The sequence below is a fragment of the Eschrichtius robustus genome, chromosome 8, assembly GCF_028021215.1.
Source record: "Eschrichtius robustus isolate mEscRob2 chromosome 8, mEscRob2.pri, whole genome shotgun sequence".
NCBI lineage: Eukaryota > Metazoa > Chordata > Mammalia > Artiodactyla > Eschrichtiidae > Eschrichtius > Eschrichtius robustus.
This window is the reverse complement of record NC_090831.1, coordinates 96,604,141-96,624,165: the sequence shown is the minus strand read 5'-3', so window position 1 is coordinate 96,624,165 and position 20,025 is coordinate 96,604,141. Positions and strand designations below refer to the sequence as shown.

Genomic DNA, 20,025 nt, shown 5'->3' with positions numbered 1-20,025 from the left:
TCGTCTCCCTTGAGCAGGAAGCCTTGCTCATATATCACTCAATTTCTTTAATGCCCTGAATTCCCCCAGGACCAAGGCTTTTGGAATCAAGAGAAGCCTTATCTCTGCTTTTTCGTTGTAATAATCCTTCCCTAGGTATGGTGGGAGGTGAGGTAGGGGAAGGCTCCATGGGCATCCAGAAAAGAACATCAGTAAACCTTTCAAAAGTGTCATCATTCACTAGTTTTCCTCTTTCCGTTGGAGGGAGAATTAGATGAAGCTAGTCAAAAGGTACAAACTTCCAGTTATAAGAGTAATAGAGATGTAATGTGTGAGTGATAAACATAATTAACGCTGCTGTATGTTATATATGGAAATTGTTAAAAGAGTAAACCTTGAGTTCTCATCACAAGGAAAAACCTTTTTTTCCTATTTCTTTAATTTTATATCTATAGTAAATGATGAATGTTCACTGAACTTATTGGGATAATCATTTCATGATGTATGTATCATCATGCTATATACCTTAAACTTATATAGTGCTGTATATTGATTATATCTCAATAAACTGGAAGAAAACATAATCCTGGTAAGATTTTGCTGGTGACATATAAGATCTATCTGGTCTTTCTGAATTATAACAAACCCTCAAGTTCAAATTCCAAATATGTAACTTTAGAACTTCTGCCAACGTTTATATTTCATTGATAGCCTTATATTAAGGCTTCTATCCTTCTAATTAGCTCAAAATATTGATGGTGGAATAATATCTTTAGTCTTTAGCTTTTACTGTATCAGTTTGCTATATAATTTTCCTATCAAATCTTTGTTATTCAAGACCAAATCAATCTGACTGGTTATTCAGTATTATTGAAATAAGATTTCAGAATATGATTTTCAAAGCAGCTGACAATCTACCTTACTTTCAAAAATTAGGCCATCTTATTGTCATCGTCATTATTGTTCCAGATTTAGAACTCAATATGATGAAACTTGTGATTTTTCTTCGAAAATGCAGTGAAATTTTGTCTCTAAGAGTGGATATTCAAAATTTACAGACTTCCTTTTTCTTTTATATGTAAATTTTTCCTTGAGTTTTTCCCCCATAAATTACATTAAAAACAAAATCATAATACAATCTGATTTGTCAGCATGCAAGTAAATCTAAACATTGAGAAAATGCTAAATGTAAGCGAACACAAATCACATTGAGTTCTTTCTTATTTGTGCTAAAATTCCAGGTTCAATTCATCATTTCATCATGATACCATATAAGAAATCAAACTAACTGCTATGAAATTGGGGGATCTACCTACCTTGACTATTTTAATAACTGGATAATAGCCCTACCAAAATAATTGTTCCAGCATTTATTAAAGAGAGGAACTCTTAGTCCAAACACTGATATAATCAAGGAATAATATGTTCAGAAAGCGTGAAAAGATATAAAAAATAACAATATTTGGCTCATTTTTTTTTTAACCTAGGTAGATTTATATCAATAATAAAAGCAATGCTAATTACAGTCCTAGCTAATCCAAGATTGAAAATGTTTAATATGAGGCTCGGGTATAGCAATTTTTTCAGAAAAATTGGTGTCAAGTGGTGAGCCAGATTGCTACGTTACATCTAGTTGAGAGAAGTAGAATTTCAGATATGTGGACAATGACTACATTTCCTCCTATTCAAGTGAAACAAAATTCTGATCACCCTTTATAAATACGGAAACTCCACAAATCTTATTCAAAGTGTGCCTAACGCTCAGAAAACCTAATAGGACAGCAAAATGTAATATAATATATAATGTAATATAATATATATCTGAGATAAATGGCATTTTATAGTATACTAGTAGAGTGTTTAAACAGCATACAAGTAAATCTAAATTTAGAACATCACATATTTTATTTTAACGAACGATTAATTTAAAAATTCTATTTTAATGAAGTGATAAAGAATAAAAATGGTAGTAGTCCCTGAACACTACCATGAAATTATAAGGAGATATACACTGTAAAACTTTCATATTTTTCTTAAGTTAATGTAAATATTTGGGAGGAGTCCTTTATAAAAGCCCTTTGTTTTGTAACCAACCCATCTGGCTTTGTCAGAGCTCCATTATTTAACAAAGGAAACACTCTTTCCTTTTGGCCCTTTCCCTAGTAAATAAACTATTTACCAGGAGTTGCTTTTACCTGGGGGAAATTTATGTCTACAACCACTCCCCTTGAGGCAACAATGCTTAATCATAAAATATTTCACTCTTCAAAAAGTATATATCAGTTCATATTGACCATTTATTAAGTGGTCTGGTCTTTATAGAGAACTTTACTTTCTTATAATTATATATTGAGTATATTGAAGGTTTTTTTTGTTTTTAACCAATTCCAGGGAAAATTTGGGTCTGTAACATCAGCTTTTGTACATACTGGAGGATGGGTTTAATTCGGCACTGCTGGCTTTACTGTCAATCAATTCAACTTACTTCAGAGGGAATGTGAATGTGTTTTAAAGCTAGTATGGGGGATTATAGTTATGGGACAGACTGTAGAATCTTTTTTTTCTTTTTTCTTTTTTGATTTTGTTGGGTCTTCGTTACCGTGCACGGGCTTCCCATTGCGGTGGCTTCTCTTGCTGAGGAGCACGGGCTCTAGGCCCGGGGGCTTCAGTAGTTGTGGCTCTGGGGCATGTGGGATCTTCCTGGACGAGGGCTCGAACCAGCGTCCCCTGAATTGGCAGGCGGATTCTTAACCACTGCGCCACCAGGTAAGCCCTAGGATCTTTTCAGAGCGTCAAATAATCTGTCTTTCAGTTTCTTCTTTTCTCTGTCTTTAGCTACTTCATCTTCACCTCTCTCCATGTCTTACTCAAGCTAATTACTAGGGCCTTGCTACCCAAAGGGACCTGCAGCATCACCAGCAGCATCAGCTGGGAGCTTGTTATAAACCAGAATCTCGGGTCCAATCCCAGATTTATTGAATCAGACTCTGCATTTTAACAAGATCGCCAGGTTATTCGTATGCACATTAAACTCTGAAAAGCAGCGTTCTAGGGGAAACTTGAAAATGCTTATTCTCTGAAGGTGTTAGGGAGGTGTTAGGCAGAAGCTGGGCAGGGAGGTGCGCGAGGGTGAGTGTGCGTGCACGAGGGCGGGCAAGTGAAGCCCGTGGCCCTGGCACATGATCCCAGACTGTCTCCGTTGCTTGGTGGCTCAGTCTGTATGTCCCTCAGTGGGTGCCATCATGGCGGACGCGGCCAGTCAGGTGCTCCTGGGCTCTTGTCTCACCATCCTGTCCCAGCTGCTCTTGTATGTGAAGGTGCTCATCCAGGTGGGATATGAGCCTCTTCCTCCAACAGTTGGACGAAATATTTTGGGGTGGCAAGTATGTCAGCTTCCTGGTCTTTTTTGTTAGGCTCAGCACATTGCAAGCATCCATGGGAAGCGTGGGTTGTTCACAGGCTTAACTCCAAGACTGTGTTCAGGGGTCCTTGGAACTGTGGTCCATGGTAAAGTTTTACAACATTACCAGTAGTGTGACAAGGTTGAGGAGTCATGATTTGGAAATGTACAGAAAGAAGTTTCATCTCTGACCGAGTTATCAAGGAGACAACTGGAGAGATAATGGCTTCTTCTGCTGCTACTCTCATCACTCATCCCTTTCACATGAGCACCCTGAGATCTATGGTACAGTTCATTGGCAGAGAATCCAAGTACCATGGACTTCGTGACTCCATAGTAACTATCTATCAGGAAGAGGGCATACTAAGATTTTTTGTGGGTGTTATTCCTCGCCTCCTAGGTGACATCATTTCTTTGTGGCTCTGTAACTCAGTGGCCTACCTCATCAATGTCCTTGCACCAAATGGTGGGGTTTCCCCCATGAATGAAATGAGTTATTCCCTAGCTGTCACAGGATTTTTTGCCAGTATGTTGACCTATCCCTTTGTGCTTGTCCCTAATCTTATGGCTGTCAACAGCTGTGGGCTTGCTGATGGATGCCCTCCTTATTCCCCAATACATACTTCTTGGATAGATGGCTGGTGCCTGCTACAAAAAGAGGGAAATATGAGCCGAAGAAATAGCTTGTTTTTCCAGAAGGTCCCCTTTAGGAAGACTTATTGTTGTGACCTGAGAATGTCAATTTGAAGATGTGGGACAGGGACAGTGACATTTCTGTAGTCCCATATACACAGAATTATGGGAGAGAGTGTTGGTTTCTATACAGTGTGGCATGCTTTTTATTAAATAATCAATCAGTCTTGGGAAAATGAAAAAAAAGGCAGAAGTTATGTCAGCAAATAAACTAAAAAACAAAACAAAACAAAAAATCCTCATAAATAAGAACCACGAATGAAGAAAAACCTCCACAAATACATGCATAACAGAGCTTGTACATCATCGTAGGAAGAGCAGTAGTAAGGCAGCCTGGATGACTTACAGGGAATCCCAACTCCGAAAAGGAAGTAACATACTATTAAAGAAGTATTTGAAGGAAATTGAAGGAAGCATCTTTTAAGGGGAAACCCTACAGGCTAAGTTGGCCAAGTTGCTTGCAGAGAACTGGCAGTTCTTTCCATTTCTATAAACTGAAGTCTTCTTGGAATGTGAGATCAAGAATTACAAACTGGACAGCAGCCAGGATGGGTTTTTGTTGTTGTTGGATTTTTTTTTTTTTTTGCTTTGTTTGTTTGTTTGTTTGCTACGAAAGGAGTTGAGCTGTATTAAATTCTCCCATTAGCCACACCCAAAACATGTTGGCTATGGCAAGAGCTGAGGCAGCACTGGCCTTAGGGAGGGCTTCAAAGTAGCCCAAACCTACCCTGCACAGAAAGTATGTCATGCTAGGCCAACTTCATTGAAGATTTTAAGACTGGGAGGATTTTCCTTTCCAATTCTGAATATTTCTTCAACTCTAAGAATCATGAAATCATGGAAATCTTTACATGAATCCCTAGTTCATCGTGCAGCATAGAGACTGCCTGCATCTGATCTGTCTCATCATTCCAAAAGTTCTAACATGAAAAATAGTTTATGATCTTTTTTGCCATTTCCTCTTGTTCAATATATTTAGGATCACAATTCTTTCTGCGTGTGCCTACTCTAATAAAATTATCACTTAAGATGACCCCACTTAGTCTTTCTCTCAGAAAAAAAATAGTTTTAATAAAATCGTTCTTTGTACAATATTTTTCATCTTTTATGTGGCCCTTTACTCACATTTAGAATAAATAATATCAACAACTCTGGCTCTTTTTCAGGGGTCTATTTTCAAATTTATAATTATCATAAGATCTTCCTCTTGTCTAAATAAAATGTACATAAATAATTCAGTTGATTGCTCACTTGTTTTTTCTACATGATAAAAAAGTTTTTTTGATGTTTTATTTCCAATGCTTTGATCATGGCCCTCCCCCACCCCTTCCACCCTCTTCATGGCTCCTGCACACGGAGGCTACCATGAAATTGATCAAATATGCTAGATATTCATGGAGATTTCATTTAGTTTATATTACCTAACCATAAATAATGTGTGCTATTTCTGTGACTGCCTCAACACGGTCATATCTAAACTGGGGAGGAAGGCTTGCTTGTATCTTATGCTTCTTTTTATATATTCCAGTGTCATGACTTCTCATTTTACATATGGCTCCCTATTTTGATATTGACTAGTTTACCACAACTGCTTTGTGAGAAAATATGTATGTAAAAAATGTTTGTTTTTGCAGACGTGTTCATTTGGTGATTTCTTTATTTTGGTGCACTATTTGCAAAGTTTCAATCAGAAAGAATATTAAACTGTTAGATCATTTAAGACAGAGTTCTAAAGAAATCAATATCATGTTGTGTGATCCATTGAGTTTTTCTTTGTCTCATAGCAAAACATTGTAAGCCTTCACCCTTCAAAGCCATCTAAAATATTCACTTAACTGGACTGGATGAGAGCAGAGAGGAGGAGAAAGAGGGAAGGAAGAGCAGAAGAGTGGGTGGATCTCTGCTAGCCATTGCCAATAGTGGGAAACATAAACACCATGCCCTATGATAGGTGTTCAGCATAACCGTTATTGCAAAGCACAGACAGCATTACTATATTAAAGGTGAATGAAAAATTAGGGGAAGAAATGAGTGTGGGGATCACAATACTAGTTATCACTGTAGAAAAATGTTTGTTAAATTTTTATGTGTGCAAAATGGAATACTATAATGTTCTATAATACAACCTAATATCTTAGTAAAAATTACATATATGTGTAACTTTTAAAGATATACATATATACATATGAATGCTGATAATGTGTGGAGACACATACATTGCTATTGCAATTGTAAATTGTATAAGCCTATTGAAAAGCAGTATGACAATATACAACCAAGCCATTAATATGATTGTATATGCCAATCTGGTTTTTCTGTTTTTAAAATTTCTTGTGAGCAAATTATCCTATTGGAGGAAAATAAAATTATATATGGTTTTCCCTAGAATTTTCAAGGTAAAATAACTGAGAGTAGGATTGGATAACATACTAAAAGCTGTACAAACTGATAAGAAATTTCCAACCAAATGAAGATATGAAATACGGCCCCTATCTCGAAAGGTATATGCTTAGCCTAACTAGAAATTATTACTGTAATTATTAAGATTTTACATGTCTAGGTGTCTAGTATTGAGGAGAAAGATCATCATTGTGTTTTTGATACATAATAAGAAAGTCTTTGTTAAAGGTAGTACAATTTTATGAAATTTACAAAACATGGGAATAATAGCATGTGAAAGATAGTTTTCTTTTTAAAAAAATTTTTTTAAAGATTTTTTTTGATGTGGACCATTTTTAAAGTCTTTATTTGAATTTGTTACAATATTGCTTCTGTTTTATGTCTTGTTTTTTTGGCCCTGGGGCATGTGAGATCTTAGCTCCCTGACCAGGGATAGAACCCGCACCCCCTGCATTGGAAGGCAAAGTCTTAACCACTGGACTGCCAGGGAAGTCCCTGAAAGATATTTTTCTGACATTAGCTGGAGTGTTAGGGCCTAGGGCACAGATCATACAGGGAAGGAAATGGTGTGCTCAGGAAAGTAGAGAATAGGATTAGGGGAGGGCTCAGGGATTAGAAGGGGGCAGAGTGAGGAAGGTACAGGGAGCCCAGATACCAGGTTGTAGGGAGCTCCCACCACTGAGGACTTTGTACTGACTCCATTTACGGGAGAAAGGAAAGAAAAAAGGTGCTTCTCATAGCAGGAGAGGTGACATGACTGAACAATGAATGAAAACGAAGATTTTGGTCGGAAGGCAGAATTAGTCATTAGAACAGCCATACCCACATCCTAGAAATAGCCGATAATCTCTGTAGTGATTAAGAGCCTGAACTCTGGTGTCAGACTCTCTTGGCTCAGATCTTGACTCCCATGTGATCTTGGGAAAATTCTTCAACTTAAGGACATCAGTTTTCTCATCTGAAAAACAATAATAGAACCCACATCATAGAGTTATTGTGCAGATTAAATAAATGCCCAGCAAGTAATAAATGCTTAACAAATGGAAATGTTCTTATTTGTACCAGAGATCAGAATTCTCCCACTGTTGTAATGCATGAAGTATTCCAACCGGTATCCTCCTCAGTAAAAGAAACATGTTATCTTTGCCACCTGCCTCCCTGGGAAATGCTGTGTTTATCCCTGCAACTTTCCAAATGACTCCTTGTTTCACTGTCCCAGTTAGCTGAGCCAGCACTTGGCTGGAACTGGTGTGCCATTCAGTTAGAGAGGCAGGTCCTGCCTCCTGCCCTTCTCTCCCCTTTTGTTACTGGCAGGTGCTCGATGACAAGCTACTCAGAGGCAGGGAGAGAAAAGAATGCTCCAGAGAGGACCTGTAGCTCCTATCTCTTCCTGATCCATTTATGTCTGGGAGAAATATTTGCCCTTGGTTACGTGCTCTTTCCCACTCTGAGTCATGTCTCTTCCTTTTTTTCATCATTCTCCACCCCTACCTTTTCCTATAATGGCAAAACAACTTCTCCAGCTGTGCAGCCAAGCTGAATGACCTGACGCGTCCAAGTGCAGGCAGATAGGTGTCTGTCCTATTTTTGGAAAATTGTTGAAGTGGTGTCCTCTGATTTCTCTGACTGCTGCATGGTCTTCTTTCTTTGCCACAGATACACGGCAACAGTCAACAGCACAGAGAGGTGGGGTGGAAGAGAGACAGATGGTCACAAGTTGTAGTACAGTTTTCGTTTTAACTTTTGCTCTTCTGCCATTGTCTTTAGGGCACAGGGTTCTAGGAGAGCCCTCATGCCCCCTCCCAGGGCCCTTTTCATTTAATAAGACATAAGGAACTTTCCTTTATGGTCTTAGCTGACTTCAACTCCTTCCACCCCGTTCAGTTTCTATTGACCCCCTCACTAGGGGTTTGAACAGAGGTGTCCAAAAGCAAAACTGTGAAGGGTAAAGATTGTGTCATTGGAGCCTCCTTGTTCTCCCTTTTCTGTCTTGACTTTCACTTTGGTGGTGTGTCTTTTAATCAGTGTAAGATGCTCTCAGGTGGTGCTCCACTCAAGGCCCTCATGCTAGGTCCCCTTACATAGTTTTCAGCATCCCCTTCTCAGATCATCCATTCACATTGAAGTAATGGATGTCTACTAATAGACTGAAATGTTATCTCACCCAAAGGTATCTTTCATTTAAACAAGCATCAAGGTGTAAGGCTCCAGTGGTGGCAGTTCAGATATAGTCTGAAGAAAGAAGCTGAAGAGTGGGTGCAAAAATGGTTTTAAAATACAACAGCGTGCCTTCTTTTGCTTATTTGGCTATTTGGGGGTAAACAGGGAGAAGAAATTGGGAAGATTAGGTATGGAAGCAGAAATTATTTTTATTCCTAAAAAATATAACCTAGATATCTTGTATATCCTTATCTTCTGCTCCCTCCTCCTTCAGTTCCTTCTCTTGTCCTCCCTACATACACATATACCATGAAGGAAGGAAATATACCAAAACCTGATTTATGATAAGTTGCATTAGTGGTGGTAATTTTTCATTGCAACACTACCTACTTTTTTTTTATCTGAAAGTAATATGTAATCTTGTAAAAATTCTTTAAGCTCTTGTTATCTTAAGTAAACATTCAAAAATGATGAAATTGCAAGCTAAAGAAACTGAGCCATTATTTATGTGATTTCTCCACTATGCTATTTTATTTGTCCTGGATTCAAATGAGACAGTGTATGGGACTGTGTTTTCTAAAATGTAAAACTCGATAAAAACAATGTTTTAGTATAAATTTCAAAATGGGAAATAGGATAGTAAAAGAAATAGCAACATTCTAAAATGCCAGAGAGAATGTTTCCAAACCAGTTTCTAAGTACTAGCATTTCCTACCCCTGAAGCCGTGAAAATAAATTTCAGGCAAGAAAATTGAGAGTAAAGATAGGCATTACCCCAAAAGATGAAATATACTTGATATGCTTTACATACATTTTCATTTTCCCAACTTAATGATTCATGAGTGAGAAAATGGTGAGAAGGAAAATCTTATTAGGATCAGTACTTTTCAAACCCCTCATGCAAATGAAGAAAATTATGATGTCAAAATGTGATTCCCACTCCAGCTCTGCAATCATCCCAAATTTTCTTCAATTATTTATTCATGTAGTCGTTCATTCAGAAAATATTGATTGACCTCACTAGGTGCTTGGCACCATTTTAGAACCCCAGGAAACAAAGATGAAGTCATATTTTTGGTTCTCAAAGACCTAACCAGCAGTCTAGTGGGGTTATTTAACAGGGTTAGTTTTACCATGTGGTAAGTGATAATAGGGGTTTGTACAAGATTTTATATGAAGACATAGAAGAGGCACTTAATGTGGAGGAGTTCTGGAAATGGGAAGGGTTAGGCAGGCCATGAGAGGAAGAGTGATGCTGCCATGGACAGAAGAGGGCTGGGCACTTCCGTGAGGGCTGCAGAAGAGAGTTGCTGAAGACAACAGTGGGTTGATAGTGAAGGCCTTGTGAACAGTGCTCAAGAGTTTGGATTTTATTCTAAGGGCAATGGCATATAATTGATAGTTTAAGCAGGGGAATGACATGGAGTCTTCATGAGATCACTTCTTCTTTGAAGGGGAAGATGGATTGGAAAAGATCATATTGAAGCTGGGAGTGAGACCAGTTAAGAGGCTGTGGCAACTAGGCAGGCAAAAGATGAAGATGGCCATGATTATGGTGGTATAGCAGTGATTTGGGTAGAAAAATCTATAAATAAAATAAATTGTAATTAATTTAAAATACAGAGTAACATTACTGGGGGGAAACTGTCACAATAATAAAGACTTAGAATTATTCTCAATCTAGGAATCCCTGTCATGAAGAATCAAAGCCACATACACAGTCTCATAATCAACAGAACTGTGAAAAGTGAATGCATTAATTCCTGTGTTTATAGCATGCCAGTCCTTTAATTGATAGAAAATTCATGATTTTTAAAAATGCCTTTAAAAAATTCCTGGACTGAACAGCAAGATTGCATACACATGCATATACATAGCCAAGTCTTCATTCTACAGAAGTCACAGGAAACAATGAGATGGGACACTCCTAAGAGATCCTTGAGTCTAATCCTCTCATTAAAGATAAGAAAACTGAGACCTTGAGATTAAACCATTTGTAGGAGGTGACACACCTCAGTAATGGCAGTGCTGAGACAGGAATCCAGATGCCTGACCTGGAGGGCAGGACTCTTTTCACTAAACTCCAACAGCTTCCCAAGAAAGGCATTTAAATAAATTCATGGGATGTAGACAACTATTGAAAAGAGGGACTTTTAAGTTCTTCACAACTTTAAAGAGCACTTTAAAAAGCTAAACGCATGTTTTATTATTGGAGATTGGTCATTTTTCCAGATTAACTCACAACAAGAATATCTATGCCAATATCAGCAACTACTCTTCACATGTTGACTTTCCAAAAATAATTTTGGACTCTGGTCTGGCTTCATGGTACTGGTATCGAAGAACATGTGATTTATATTGTTTTATTTTCTTATTTAAAAAATTGAAAACAGAAATATGAGTTTATTTAGCATTAGCAAGATACTTTATTTCATGAAGAATATGAAGTATGGTTGGTTTAAGAACATGCTATTCTATCATATTCATCAAGTGACAGAAACGTTTATAGGGAACCTCTTAAATGCTGGGAAAACAAAAAAGTTAAATTGCCAATCTTGTAATTTTTCACAAATACATTCCTGAATAAGCAATAACTCATGTATTTTTATATATTATGAGTTTTTTAATAAGGAAAAATTAGTTTTAAAATGTTCTTTATTGATGAGTTTGACATGTAGTAAAAGCAATAAACACATTTTATGAGTTTTTAAAAAGTTTATTATGGATACTGGGAAAGTCCCATCATCACCCACCTCTTCCCCACCCCCAAATAAAAGAACCAACATATTTGCACATGAAACCTGGATTCACTTGGTACAAAATTTCAATCTTTGAAATAAAATAGTTAATGGCAAATCTCAATAAAAAGTTATTTTGAAAATGATCAATGTTATTCAGAAATAAGGAAATCATATATTCTACTTTTTGCAAGTTAATAGGTTTTGTTATATGACTGTGTATATAGTTTGGCTTTAAAACTTGCCAATAGCTAGAAGATAGAAGCTCATGATTTATTTAAATAGATATTTTATTAATCAAATACATTTGCCCAATCAACATATCCAAATATTTTTAAAAAACATCTTAAATACAAGGTATAAAGTCATGAGACTTATTGACCTTTTTAACTAACTATATAGTAACATCTATATAGTCAAATGAGTAGTAATGCTTGAAGTTAATGATCATGAGAGTGTTTTCTAAGGATGCTACAATGGCCTAAGGCAGCTTTGAAAAATCTCTTTTGTAGCTACCTTCAAAAGGATATGAGTTTCATAATCTGATCATTCATTTGCTTTGGTCCCCAATAGTATTCCGGTTCAATCATCCTGTGTATTCACCAGCCTTAGAATTTGGGAAAATAAAATTAATCTTCATTGAATGAGGAGTTGTCCTCTATGAAGATATTCAAAGGAATGTTAATCCAAGTTCTGATAGTAATTCTGAAATTTGAGCATTTACACACTTTTAAGATATGCAAATTATAGTTAACCACTCACATCACAGACATCTTTTGTACATGCCTATCATTTTGCAATAGAGATTTTTAAAACAACAGTGACTCATAACACTGAAATAGGACTCTACAGTTCAAAAATAATAAGAACAATTTTATACTGTGTACAAGACTCATATTAGATAACATCTTGAAAGTTTGCAGCTGTTAGTTTTTAATTTATATATACGTAGCTCAGTAGCGTGGACCCAGTAAATTGACAACTCTCCTGAAATTACTACATGAATTACTGTAGTTGAAATTGTACTTAAGTGTCAGAAATAGCCTTTTTTTTAAAATGTTATTAAATAGCACCAATATTACTTGAAGGTAAAGTGAAACATTAATAGGAATGCAGAATACAGGTTTAATTTCTAATTACAAGACAGAAAGCATCTCCTAGATGAAATATCAGTTGGGTTTGTATTAAGATCACAGCCAGATAAACATCAGCCATAAAACACTTCAGGATTTTGCTTGGAAAAGTTAGAAAGAAAAGCCTTGTATATCTCTCTTTTCCATTCTATTACCAAAGAAGATGCATATGCTTATGTAATCAAGACAGTGCAATCTCACCAGTGAAGTTCCTTGTGGAAGATACATTTACTCCTATATATTAGCTCAACAAGATAACAAATATAATGAGTTCTTTAAAGCAATCTGATTAGAGCAACATTTACAATAAGTACAAAATATACAGTAAATTGAAACATCTTGTTAAATATGCCTGTAGGTTAACTATGCCCTATTTAAAGGAACATATTTTCATGAATCTATTTTCACATTTGTTTTATTATATTTGAGAGCCCCTATCATCACTGTATGCTTTTGTTACTGTAATTTCTAGAATCTTTGTGTTATCTTATCTCTAAGTATCCCCATGACTTTACCTGCAAAGGTAATTTAAGAAGTATTGCTTCCAAAGTAAAAGAAAAATAAGAAATTCCATATTTTTATGAGCGGTTGTACACAAAACTATTGTAGTGTTTGAGAGAAATGCCCCTTGATCATTATAGATTCATCATTACAAAATGTATACTTACATACTAAAGCAAGAACTGTCTGCCTTCAAAATTAAGTGTTGCCAACCCACTTAATAATTCTGGTTATAAAGTTAGATATGAAATCCTTGGCTTTTAATATAGAAAAGCATTATTTGAAAAGATCTGAAAATAAACATTTCTATATGTGGTTGCCCATCTTAATAGCTTTCTTAATTTGAACATTTGGGGAGTTAACAGAACAGTAGTGCCTTTATGTTATAACAACAAAGAAGATTACAGTATCCAAATCTCTGGACCTGGGGTCCAAATATTCAGTCATGGCTCAGTTGCAGGCTGACAGAAGAGAAGCTGCGTCCTACGCTCCTACACAATGGGGCAATGACAACATCTGTCACGCTCTTCCATATTGTCTGCACTGAAGGCAGGACCATTAGGCAGGTCTTTACAAAAGGCATTATAATCCTGGAATGGCGGAAGAGAGATGTGTAAAGATTATTAGTGTTACCAAATAAGGCCATTGACTATTGCACATGCATGAAAAGATATAACAATGGCCCAGTTCACCTAAGCCGGATTGAGCATTTGAAACAAAATGAACAGTGACCCACATCATGATAAGATGCACAGAAAATATGTTGCTTAAAAAAAATAAACAAGAATGTACATGATAAACACCAATATTCTTTCTGTTGGTAGCAGGCAATCTAAAATAGTAAAGCAAAACATAAACAAAATAGTAAATTTATTTACCTGATCTCTGCCCCTAAATATTAACCTGCCTAAATCTTCATATGTCTCTGAGGTTCTACTTCCTGGTAGCTTTTCCTGTTGTCTCATCCCACTTCCTCCCTGTTGGACCAGGCTGGGTTGGATACCCCTTTTTTGTGCGTCTAAAGTACGGAAACAAACTTCTTAATCCTCAAATTTACCAAAAGATATCATAATGGATGCTTACCGCTTATATTTCTGTCTTTCCTATTAGAATGTAAGCTTTTTAAGTTAGGACATCCTTTACCCTTAGTAAATACTTGAGCTGAAGTGAATTTAGCATTCTCATATGCTTTATATTACTAATTTTCCATAGTAATTACACACATTGAAAAGGGTTGTGTAGTACAGTTAAACGAGCCCTTCAATTATGTCAGAACTCTTAGACAAGAAAAACTAGAGTATCCTGAATTTATTTTTTCTTTATGCCTTGTCTTACGATAACCACATATTTTCATATTCCTCAGGTTGGTTAATTTTTCCTGTAATCCTCTGAATAATGTTCTTTGTCATAGTAATGCTTTTTGGGCACAAAAGTATTTGTGAACTCTCAGGCATTGCTGGAGGGCTTCAATAGAATTTTTATTATTAGTCGGGTGGGCACAAAGAAGTAAGGTTGATTTTCTTGGTTTACTATTAAAATGTGACTTAAATATAGGTCTGTTGTATTTAGCCCAAAGTAAAGAGAAGATCAGGCATTTGAGTGATTGAGATATTTTTAGAATACTGAATTATTCATATTGACTGCCTGCATAGATTATATTTATCTTGTGTTTTGTTCCAAGTGCTAAAGACTTGAAGCAATTTTTTAAAGAAAATTAATTACTAGGTGTTTCAGAGCTAAATAGTTGAACAGAAACCTGAATGATGGCAACTTTTGACTTCTTATCCCATTATGTTTCTCACTTGATATGTGGCCTTGGGCAAACCACTACAAATTAAAGTAAGAATAGGAAATCTTATAGACCAGCTATCAGGATTAACACTTACTATGCATCCCTGACAGGTCCATATGATGCTGTCATTATAATGAATAATAAATAGAACTATTTTGAAGTCAGAATATATAATGAGAACAATTATGACAAAATAATCTTAATTTGACTTAAGTTTAGTTTGGAAAGCTTCCTAACCAAATTCACTTCCCTCAGAATATAATGCACTTTCCATTCTTTCTTAGGCTGAGAAATTTTCTTTCCCCTAACTCCTTAGATCTCCATGTCCTAAGAGGGAATTAAACACAGGACAAAAGTGCAGCAAAGTGCAATTGCCCACATTTGAGGACTCAGTTCATAGGATGTGGTGAACTCATTTTAATTTTATTTTCTTCAAGTTGTTGTTCTCTCACTTTGGATCAGAGGATCCAGTGATCCTCTGACAACAAACTTAAATTGTGTTCTCAACATCCCAGTTAGTTTCCTTTCTGAAACTCCAGGCAATTTGGAGTGACCCAAAACTTGGTTGGGGCTCTATGTGACCAACCAAATATTGCTTAAATAAATCTTATAATTAGCAAGATTATATATTTATCCATTGGATAATAAATCCATTAGAACTGGGACTTTTGTTTAGCTTTGTATTAACTATAGTGTCATAAGACTGCCTTGTCACAGCAATTTGCTGTATTAAAAAATAAAAAGTCTTCTGGGAAATGAGACTGCTACTACTGAATTTCCATCAGTTAGACCATTTATTTGAATTGCATCCCAGCAAAAATAAAAGGTAGAGGGGTCCAAGCCACATTTCTTTGGTATGATCCACTTATGACCAATAACCTGTGGTTGCCAAATGGCATATACCTCAGTTTATGGTATGGACTCAAACCAATTCACCAGTCCCTAATGACCTGTACTTCTGGCCTAGGATCCAACATCACCAGACTGAGTTCTGAGTGTTTTGTTTTTGTTGTCTGTTTGTTTAAATAATCTAAAGTCAGATCCACTGTGACGATGCAGTGTGGTTCAAAGAACTTATTACTGCATATTTTCATAGCTTTGATCACCAAGAAAAAAAGTTTACTCAAATGGGTTTGCTCTTCTATAAGGCCTCTCCTTGATCTGGTCTTATTGTGTCACTGGAATGTGATCCATAATGATAAATCTATTTTATCAAGGTATAAACTAACTTTTAAACATTTTTGTTTGAAGTTACTCCTCTACTTGCAATCACAGCTGCCTGATGACAAATGTATGACAGTTAAATATTAATGTCCCACATGAATGTAATTTGAAAAATAAGCTGAAGTTAAATAATACATTTTCTGTGGCTGAAAAAGAAGTGGTTTGATGATTCACCGCTGGAAGCACTACACAAAAAACATCTCCCATTCTCAGGAGAGCCAGGTGGAGAGAAGCATCATTTGGCTAATTGTAGTTTTACTTATATCTCTCCACCATTTAGTAAATGGAAACCTTTTTGTTGTCAGTTATTCCACAAGTGCTTTAGGAAAGCCTAGCTTTGTTGACTGGCACTCTATGTTTCCAAATAGCTTCATAGCCAACATTTCACAATATGTTATGTGGTCACTCAGTTTTTCACATTTTGGAAAGTGAGAAAATGGACATAGAGTTTAGATGACTGGTTTTATTCAATTAGGAATCCAAAATTTTATGCGCTGACTTGGACATCTTTTAAAAAAATTCATGTGCTAATGTCAAAATATAAGCTTAACTATACATCCTTTGTGGATCTGCTCATGTAAAAAGGCAAAGATTTTCATTCCTCTGGCAGTTTTTTGGCACTTTCAATATAGTTTAGTTGTTTACAGTTTTTAGTGATCAAATTAAATTGATGTTTGTTGTTTATCCTTTACTTATTGGGTGAACTTCAATTTATCCTTTAAAAGCCTTTGTAGACCCTTTTCTTTTTAAAAGCCTTCCCTGTGCTTCCCTCCTCCACAGATCTAGCTGGGCTTTCCTCAGCAGCCACCTCTGTACCTAGCCAGTTGTCCTGATGTGCTGTGAGTAAGCTGAAGGCAGATCTTGCATCTTATTCATTCTGCGCCCAGTGCCCAGCACAAACTAAGCACTCAATAAATTTTCTTGGTTGAACTAACTAGCTAGCTAACTGACTAAAGAAATTGATTCAGATGGTAGAGGGGAATGGAGAACAATTTCATAACTTCTAACAATGAACACAACATGTATTAGGGTGTGGCAATACCGTATAAAGTGATTAAGAAAGACATGGAGACATCTGGGGTTATACAGTTCTGCAGGACTGCCCTAAAAGACAAGCTTGGCAATTGTTGCCATACAGGGGATAATCTGAATGTTCTTCCTCTCAGAATAAAGTGGACATTTTTTAAAACAACAATAACAAAACTTCTTGGTAAAATATGACACTTCCTTTAAAATTTTTTAATGCTTAAAAATGTTCTCTATAGCTTTATGATGCATTTTGTGTGTGAATAAAGTCCCAAAATGTCCGATAGTTTCTATATTTATTTTCCCTTTTACTAGATGCCACTCCTGTTGGTGCCTCATAGGTGAAAAAGTAACTTGGAAGCCTTCTCATTTCATTGTCCTGCAGTTTGAGTTTCATTCATTTGTGCTGGGGGCCCCTTCATCTTAATTGCACACATCTTGCCTCTCCTCTGTTCTCATCCTTGCCATTTGCCAGTGACAGGATTGGAGCCGCCTCTCCATAACACTGCTTAACCAGGTCTGACATCCCTCTGCAATGATACTGTCACTGGCATTCTGCTCAGAGATCTCTTTTGTTTTACCCCAAGCACAGGTGGTGACTGAATAAAAGGTGATGAAAGAAATAAGAGCCCTGCCCAGAACCACGGGCACAAGTCAAAACAGGGCCCTATGAGAGAGCAGCCTGTGGCTGGAAGCATGGCTTCCAGATCTCCACCTCCACAGTCAGCTGGGCTTTAGCATTCGAAGGAAGATCACACCCGTGGACAGAGGGATCTTCCTTCTTCTGTTTAAACTCCTAACCCAACCTACAATTCTAAAGAAAGCACACTACCTTTCAAGGCCTCCCAGTTCTGCTACTGCGTTCAGATATGATGCGCCTTCTTTCGCCTGCAAGCCGGCCTGGGAGAAGGGGAGGGCAGGGGGCAGGTGGCAAAGAACATTCCTACGTTTCAGAAAGCCGGCCCACCCCAGTGTGCCCCTTCTCACCAGATGTGCAGACAGCTGAGGATGGCAAAGAGAATTCCCGCAGCGAAAGCCAAGGGGATAGCCAGGAACACCGTCAGGAACTTGTAGATCACGTATTTGCTGATTTCAAAGAGAGCGTGGCTGCAGATCCACACTTTGTCAAAAGAGTGCGTAGACACGGGCTCTGCAATCACATCCTCGAATCCCACCTGCGGAGACAAGACTCAGGGATCAAGAAATGCCGCCCAACCTGCCTCTCCAGGATCCAGGAGAGCTCGGGGTGGGAGAAGCAAGAAAGAAAGACTTGGCTGCGGTGCCCCACCTTCTCTTAGGGTCACGGTGGGCGCACAGGAATTTGGCTAAGAATTCATGGCTACTCAGGCGGCCCCACAGAGGGAATCCGGATCCCGTACCCTGCGGCGCGGACCCAGTGGCGAGGGTGGGAGTTGGGGTCGGAGCAAGTTAGAGGGGGCACCCCCACTCCCAGGCTTTGGCGGGGGCTTGGGTCAGCCTCAGGTCCAGGGTAGGGCGCGCCCCAGGCTTCACCTTGAGATGCGAGTTGAGCCGGTGGGGATCTCGGTCGCTGCCCGGATCCAAGAACTTCTCGGGGTCGGCGTAATCTACGCCGCTGTGGCGGCTGTAGGAGTCCTCGTCCATGAAGAGCTGGATATCCGCCTTCTCGGTCTCCAGCCCCATCTCAGCGCTTGGTGCGCGGCAGCTGCAGCCCGGCTGGCGCAGCGCGGCTCCCGACCCGCGCGGCTTCCCCTTCCCGTTGCGCTCGGCCCCGCCCCGCCTCGCCTCGCCTCGCCTCGCCTCGCCTCTCCCCGCGCGGCTCGGACGGCGGTAGCTTCCCGCTGCCGGCTCCTGCTCCGGGGCCCGCGCGGCCCGAGTCCTGCCCCGCGGCCCGGCCAGGGGGCGGGGGCCGAACGCAGCCCGCGAGATGGCTCCCGCCCCGCGCACCCCGCCGCCCGTCCCTGGTCGGGTCCCTGGTCGGGTCCCAGTCCGGCCCAGGCCAGGAGAGGGATCAGGGGGATGTCCAACCAGGCAGATCCCGGTCCTGCCCAGGTGGACGAAGCGTGTCTCGGGGATGAGGACCCGAATTCGGCCCACAGAGGGGCCGGAAGGCTTCTTGGGTCACGTTGCACGACACCTAGAACTGGATGCGTAAGAGCCGGCAGGTTGACCCAGGGATAACGGACACACTGCAGCGAGGCAGCTTGGTGGTTAAGAGCTTGGGGGTATCGAATATGAAGGCTTGTCTTCACCTGCAGGCTCTACCGTTTACCTTGTGTGCTCCGGAGCGAGGTACCGAGCCTCTTGGAAGGCTCCTTATAAGGAGCTGCCTCCTTGTAAAATGGGAGCAGTGGTGCCTGCTTCACAGCGTTGTCCCGTGAGAATTAAATGAATTAATTCAAGTAAACCTCTTACGTGGTCCCTACACACAGTACGCTTCCAGTCAACGTTGTTACTGCTGCACTATGAGATAAGGAGCCATAACACACCTGATTGCCAAGCAACCTTGCAAGTGCCAGGGGACCCCGCAAGCGCATCAGCTCTTCAGCTATCCCAGTGCCCATAGAGTATGTGAGTCAGCTGGAGGCACCATGAGAATATGAAACTTGGTACATGAGCCTGCTGCCCCTATGGGTTTGCATCTTCAGACCATAAGGGGAGGTCTGATTTTTTTTTTTTTTCCACTCTCTCTCTAAATTATAACTTACTTTTCCTTTGGATCAGATTCTGTTGAAAGATTTCAGGTATCTCTAAGATGCAGTCACATCTGCAACTACCTTGTAGGAACCATGTAAACAAACCCCTATCATAAAGCCACACTGCAGTAGATGAACCAGCCTGTGAACTACTCACACAAACGCTTTCAGAAGGGAGGAGCTTGCGTGTTCATAAAGGGTTTAAGGTCTGGTGGACTTACACATGGGGGAGGAAAAGCACCTAGTGAAAATTTGCTGAAAGCAAAATAATGGGTCCTAGACTTGAGGGGGTGCCTGCAGCTTG

General features: G+C 38.9%; 1 protein-coding gene and 1 pseudogene across 2 annotated transcripts; one reads left to right on the top strand and one right to left on the bottom strand.

Moving 5' to 3' along the window:
- Nucleotides 1-3,221: 3,221 nt before the first annotated feature.
- Nucleotides 3,222-4,126, top strand: LOC137768558 (mitochondrial carrier homolog 2-like; annotated as a pseudogene).
- A 2,413-nt stretch (nt 4,127-6,539) lies between these two features.
- On the bottom strand, nt 6,540-18,904 carry CAV2 (caveolin 2). 2 transcript variants are annotated; one of them, XM_068549339.1, is made up of 3 exons: nt 18,559-18,904; nt 18,034-18,221; nt 6,540-7,430 (listed from the first exon to the last, which is right to left on the bottom strand). In XM_068549339.1, coding segments are annotated over exons 1-3 (339 nt in total). In that variant the 5' UTR covers nt 18,709-18,904; the 3' UTR covers nt 6,540-7,429. The 2 variants fall into 2 exon arrangements, with proteins under 2 accessions (XP_068405440.1, XP_068405439.1); XM_068549338.1 differs by lacking the exon at nt 6,540-7,430 and adding an exon at nt 11,643-13,594 and having other exon boundaries at nt 18,559-18,901.
- Nucleotides 18,905-20,025: the final 1,121 nt, after the last annotated feature.